This window comes from Cydia pomonella, chromosome 25 (genome assembly GCF_033807575.1).
Source record: "Cydia pomonella isolate Wapato2018A chromosome 25, ilCydPomo1, whole genome shotgun sequence".
Classification (NCBI taxonomy): domain Eukaryota; kingdom Metazoa; phylum Arthropoda; class Insecta; order Lepidoptera; family Tortricidae; genus Cydia; species Cydia pomonella.
The window spans coordinates 4,282,781-4,289,923 of NC_084727.1; the positions used below are offsets into that span (position 1 = coordinate 4,282,781).

Consider the following 7,143-nt stretch of genomic DNA (forward strand, 5'->3'; position numbering starts at 1 on the left):
AGGTGCCTTAGAGGAGCTCGTATTTTAAAACGGTTTATCTCTAAGCCTCGGAAGAATTTAAGACGCGTGCCGGATCTGAAGAGGGCAGCACTCCCGCGCCTTATTTATTAGCGCAAAATGTTAATTGTTAAATTACCATTTTGAGCCATGAGATGGCAGGCCTAAGAGAGGTATGGGCATTGTGAATGTCATCTGGCTTTGTGTGGTAGGGCACAGCCAGTGGATGTCATTCCAGATCTAGAGCAGAGCCCAACTGGGGAAGTACCTCCCACCTACAGAAAACAGCAGCCAAATAACACTAGACCCTACTCATAGTGTTGTGTTCCTGCGGTGAGTAAGGTTGCCAGAGCTCATCGAGGGGGGCGGGTTTAGGGTCGACAACGCGCATGTAACTCCTCTGGAGTTGTAGGCGTAAATAGGCTACGGAGACTGCTTACCATCAGGCGGGCCGTATGCTTGTTTGCCACCGACGTAGTATAAAAAAAGGCCTTCTGCTTCTTAAAGTTCCAAGTTAGAATCTCAAACGCGCACGGTCCTTTGGCGCTACGCAATTAAACATTACGAGTATTAATATCATGTCAGAGAGTCTAGAAAGCTTTCTTGCTCCGCTGCGGCAGTATGGAGTCCTTGGCGAAGCTGAAGAACGAGAGCAGCGAGTACCGCTTCGACTTGCGGGACAGGTAATCCGTAACTACGTTGTTGTCACCTAGAATAAAAAAAAAAAAACTTTATTGCTCAAATAAATTAAATAACATTTATTTACACAGAGTAGGCACCATGCCGTGCCATGCACTCCCATGACGTCTTACTAAATGAATATAAGTATCGAATACCCTTAATTTTGAGTGTTTTCACAACTACTAGCGCCATCTAGCATAAGTAAAAACAAATAATTTCATTCATCACCCCGACACCCGGTGATAGGATGGTATTTGTCTAACGTGTTTTGCATCTCACATTTTGCTTAATGAGAGAGTGAGACGCAATGCACATTGGACAGGACAATATATATAAATAACACCCTTTTTCTAATTGTTTACTGTGTTTCATAATACACTCACAATTAAACGTAGTATTAGTTATAAATTATCAAATTAGCTTTACGGTCAAGTTTTAAAGTAAGGGCCACTTTCGACAACTACTACCGACATCTATTAGAAGTAGGTAAACAACATCATTCATCAAATTGCTATAATAGTACATACATTAATTGAGTGCTTAATTTAACAAATATGTCGGTGTGTTTCAAATATTAAAATAAACTCCATTTATATTAAATTTTCAGACATATTTAATACATAGACTATATTTCGGCAACTTCTAGTTTCACTTGTCGATTACTACTAACGACATCTACTTTAAGTTAGTACACAATTAAACTAATAACTTATTTCATAATTAAGTTAACTTGCACCGTAATACAGCCGTGGCGGTTCCTTACGGACTACGATGTCATTTAAATTTTTTTTTATATTTAGACACTAGGGCTTTCAATGATTTTTAACTTTTTATAGAGCCATTTCGAGTACTACTAGCGACATCTATTAGATTTAGGAAGGCGAACATATATATGTCCTATGTAAAAGACTATGCACACGGCCAGTATTTGAAAGCACAAGGATATTTTGTGCATAAATAGTTTGTCAACATTTACTTGCTTCCGTCGATCTTCGATCTATCAGAACATGGTATGGTACCCAACTACGTTCAACGCTGTTGTTTGAGACACCTGTATATTAATGAAATAACACAGTTGCATTTAAAAGTGTATGGCTAAAACAAATCGTACAATTTACTTGTTTTTTTCCGGTTTAAAATGTTGTCAAAGTTACATGTGAGATAAAGGGCAGCTTTAGAGTACTACTAGCGCCATCTAGTAGTAATAAGATTAGTTCTACGAGCAGCATAGGGGGTATTACTGCAATGTTCTGCCGCCAGAGTGCAACACTAACACATATTGTGAACCATCGACTATCTTATACAATACATAATATTTCTTAAACAGTTTTTTGGCAAGTTTTCACTATGACTTGGATGCATCAAAACGGTTATTTACAGAGTTTTAGAGCGAAATTTAATCGAAATCGAGAGGCAGATAACGACATTTCGATTTACGTGTCTTGCTGTAGGCCCTCGGTATGTGCCAGTGACTCTCCCTACGCAGTTTTGCGTAATTGCACCAAAGACCCCATATTCATTATTCATACTTCGGTACGGCCTCTAAAAGTCTAATAGATAAGATAGATCTTATCGCGTGATAATCAACCTGTCATTTACTAACTTCATTAATTTGAAAAAGATCTCAAAAGCTATTTCGACTTCGATATGATGTTGCGGCGCACTTGCGCTACGGCTGAAGGTGGGATTAACTCTATCGACTTACTAAGTAGCGGTTGTTTCTCCCCCGTAGTTGGCAGGACGTAGTCGTTGGCTGATAGAGACACGAATAGCGCGAACGGCACCATCCACAGGCATAGCGTGAAGTATGCCAACACCTGGAAATACGTTAATAATTTCCCATTACATCAATTTTGCTTGAGGGTGAATATTTTACGATGGGCAATTTTCGACGACTACTAGCGACATCTATTAGAAGTAAGTAGACAATCATTCATTCAATTACTTTATATACATTAATTGCGTGCGTAATATTACAAATATCTGTGTATGTTTGAAATATTTCAATTATATCACATTATGTTTTATCGACTTTTAGTTTCATTTGACGATTACTACTAGCGACATCTATTGTATGTTGGTACGCAACTAAACTCGTAACTTATCTACAACTAAATAAACTTGCACCGAATTACAGCCGTGACACTTCTTTACGGTCTACAGTGTGTGGGAACACTGGGAGCACACTTGGAATGCTAATCCCACAACGTAGCGAAATTGAATCGACGCGCGGGGGCTTAGCGTCCATCTATGTTCTCTCGGGCCCCGCCACTTTCTGGACCATTATTGTGTGAATACGTAAAATAAATATACAATTAGTAATCCTGATTTTTCATGGGTCACTACAAGTGTCATTAAAAGTCTGTAAATACGTAAATAATTTCCCATCACGTAGCTATTTACCAAATAAAAGTAGCCAGTTAGGAAATGGCTATTGAAATTACCCTTTAGTAACTGGTTAAAAAGCGGTGGTGGCCGAGTGGATATGACGTCCGACTTTCAATCCGGAGGTCGCGAGTTCATATCCTGGCTCGTCCTAATGAGTTTTTCGGAACTTATGTACGAAATGTCATTTGATATTTACCACTAGCTTTTTCGGTGAAGGAAACCTGCATACATCTGCGAAGGAATTCAAAGGTGTATGCGAAGGAATTCAAAGGTGTATGCGAAGTCTCCAATCCGCATTGGGCTAGCGTGGGGACTATAGCCCGAACCCTCTCGCGCATGAGAGGAGGCCTGTGCCCAGCAGTGGGAGGTATATAGGCTGAATTATTATTATTAACTGGTTACCAAATAAGTATTTTTTTAGAGTTCTTAGCATACTGAATTTTTAGCAAAAGTGTAGATACCAGTAACTCTCTGATTTTTTTTAATGCTTTTGGATTATTTCAGTCAGTATTAATTGCCTAATATATAATATAAACCGACCAAGTGTGAGTCGGACTCGCGCACGAAGGTTTCCATGCCATTACGCAAGGACAGCAAAAAATTCACGTTTGTTGTATGTGAAATATTTATTTTATTCTGTTTTTAGTATTTGCTGTTATAGCGGTAACAGAAATACTATCACGGTTCACGAGATACAGCCTGGTGACAGACAGACAAACAGTGGAGTCTTAGTGGAGTGGAGTCTTTGACGACCGGTTTGGCCTAGTGGGTAGTGACCCTGCCTACGAAGCTGATGATCCCGGGTTCAAGTCCTGGTAAGGGCATTTATTCGTGTGATGAGCATGGATATTTGTTCCTGAGTCATGGGTGTTTTCTATGTATTTAAGTATTTATAAATAATTATATATTATATTTATCGTTTTCTAAGTATCCTCAACACAAGCCTTATTGAGCTTACTGTGGGACTTAGTCAATTTGTGTAATAATGTCCTATAATTATTATTATCACTAACCTCAGAAAACGTGTAATGCACAGCGCCAAAGAACTTCAACGCATAATAATGATGTGCTATAAGCGTGCCAACCGCCGCAACAAAGGGCGCGCTGGCCACTCGCACGGCCGGGAACTCTCTGAGGAGCAGCGCGTGCAGCGCCTGTCTGAACGATGCCCAGGATGTCCATGTGGAGGGGCAGCTCTTCGAAGACTAGCAGGCCGATGTGGATGAGGGTGACTACCTGGGAAAAGTAGAAATAAAAATGAGATAAAACACGACAAGGGGATTCCAGAAAAGTGTTGGGTTAGGGACACTATTTTTTAACATTTGTGATAAAGCTAGAGCGTAGAATATAGGGACAGCTTATGCATTGTCAGCATTCTGCGCGCCTACGGAGGGTCCAACGCATAGGTCTTTAGTTGTCTCCTGGTCACGATTGTGTGAATACATTAAGTATTTCTTATCGTAAACATAGGTTTCAGGTCACTCATTCAGTCTGTATATGCCTGCTGTTGTAAAATAACTTGTTAGTTATTCTATACATTACTTCAACTTCAATATTTATTCAGTAAATAGGCCACAAGGGCACATTTACACGTCAACATAGAATATACATAAAAGCAAAAAAAAACACATCAACAATTATAAAATACAGTTAACTGAAATTATCAATTCAAACTAAAGTATTATTATCACTTAGATATGTATAAAGTCTCTTTATGTCGAATTACAATAATAATAATTAAAAAAAAAAAACAAAAAAAAATTTGAAAAATATTAAGAGGTGTAAATGTCTCTAAGTGTCAGTCAAGACGAATTTTAAACGCATTTAAAAAAGGAGTGATTCGTCTTGTTATGTTCACAATTACACGTAAAACTTAAATGGCGAGACACAAATTGAAGAAAGGTATCACTTTCTGGGAGATGGTGCTTCCCATGCAGCGATATTTAGCGATGGAAGACTCGTACAGTCAGCGTCAAATACTTTGTAGCAGTCATGGTGTCCAAATAGTTTGGTACACCATACTAATTATATGGTGTACCGAACTATTTGGCTACTTTGGTTGCTACAAAATATTTGACGCTGACTGTACACCAGTCTCCATCTATTTATTTAATTTACAATCAAATTAACCATCAATCCTCTCTAATTCCCCTCTTCGTATAGTTAAGATCTCTAGAATCATTGCAACATTGGTCTTTATTAATTTTTTCCAATTTGACATACGGAACAAAATAACTACGCACACGTCCCGACCAGCGCGCGGCAAATGACTGACGCGCCTTTGAGCATGCCGAAAAACCGACACCGAGCGGCTCGGCCAAGGTCGCGCTCGCCCGAGGAACCGCCTAATTTGTAATTTTTCTTGAAAGATTGATCAATCCAGGTTGCTAGTAAGTGGACTACGTAGTATAGATTTAAATAGACTATAAGTAAAATAGGGATTGTAAATGAATATAGGTGTAATAACTCGATTTCCCTAGTGTGGACCCGCCTACTCGCGCGACATGTTTAGGAGAGCCTAGGTCTCCTTTCTCAAGCAGTAACAGTGCTTGCACTGTGTAAAATTGGTTTAAAAAAAAAGTGACAAAATATGTTAGCTTAAACAGACCATTCTCCCATACTACCATAAGATTCCACTGTGCTACAGATGGGTCAAATGTACTTACTGCAACTGTCCATGAGATCACATATTTGGCCATCACTGTATACTCTTCCACCAGCTCAGCTAAGTAGTAAAGCCCCGCCGCTGAAATATATTAAATACATGATTACTCACCTCACAATATCAGTAGTAGGAGCATTTCATGAAATTGTCGACCATACAAATGCAAATTTTGTGAAAATTTACAGGTATATGAGTTACTTTTTCTGAAAAAAAAATTAACCCCTAAAAAAATTCCAATACATAAAATAAAATGTGTTTGTATGGGACAACCCTATGGAATGCTTCAGTAATCAGTCAATTTCAGTAGTAAAGCTTTGCCACTGTAATATTATAAAATAAATGATTACGAAATATACTAATCTAATTACAGATCTTTTTCTCAATTTGGTCAAGTTTGCTAACATACTTGTGTACATCATCCCAGTGTCACATAATTCATTAAAGGCAGAAAACATCCTACAGACCTCACGGATACAGCCGCCCGTAAACTTTGCGGAGACTGGACCCAAAAATTTTAACGCCTAATAAAATAAAACATACTTGTTAGTAAATATACATTGATAGCTCAATTTGAGTTGTAGTGACGTATTAAGTTTCCGCGCTTCTCAATAGCAATGAATAACGACATTAAAACTTTATAGTAAGTAATTAATTACCATATACATCAAATACAGCAGCGTCCAACTGCGTACATATAACGTCACAGATTTGTCTATTATTCACTATTATAACACAGATTTTTACTACCAATCAAACGGTAGGCACATTTTCTATAAGAATAACTCGATAAAAGCTATTTTCACACCTTTTTAATACATAAAACTATATTTTTGTAACATATTTAGTACGAAATAAATTTTGCTATGAATGTATAAATACTCACCCAAAGCTAGTGTTGCAAATACCGCCTGGACTACTAGTGATATAATAGTTAATAAGTAAAAGAACCACATGTTTCCTTTTTGTATTTTTACGTTTGTTTTGTTATTTTTTGAGTATTTTTGAGGCTATACGCGTTGTCAAGTGCTAGGTCAATGACAAATGTTACGTCAACGTCAGTTCAATGTCAGATTCAGATGCGTTCATAAATTTAAGGGTAAGGCTTGCTATTCATTATAGAACTTATAAAAACGAATGTTTCCACTTACCAGTTGCCGCCACTGTAGGCCGATTCATAAATACCCGCAATAAGTGTGAGTCTAGAACATGTCTAGCAACAAATTAACGTAACTGCTAAAAAATATGATTCACATTACGATGCAAACTTCCACCGAAAATTGGTTTGAACGAGATCTAGTAAGTAGTTTTTTTAATAAGTCATAAAATAAAAATATTTTTTTTTTTCATCAAACCCATACGTTTGGGCGCGAAAGCATCTGTCAAAATATATTTTGTTAATTTAACATATTTAA

The 7,143-nt window shown here is 37.7% G+C and overlaps 1 protein-coding gene across 1 annotated transcript; it reads right to left on the reverse strand.

Annotated features, from left to right (window-relative positions):
- Positions 1-490: 490 nt before the first annotated feature.
- LOC133531525 (protein TEX261) lies at positions 491-6,793 on the reverse strand. Its single transcript, XM_061869794.1, is given in 6 exon segments — positions 491-706; positions 2,384-2,495; positions 4,080-4,223; positions 4,225-4,302; positions 5,733-5,812; positions 6,615-6,793. Coding segments are annotated over 6 exon segments (603 nt in total). The 5' UTR covers positions 6,685-6,793; the 3' UTR covers positions 491-587.
- Positions 6,794-7,143: the final 350 nt, after the last annotated feature.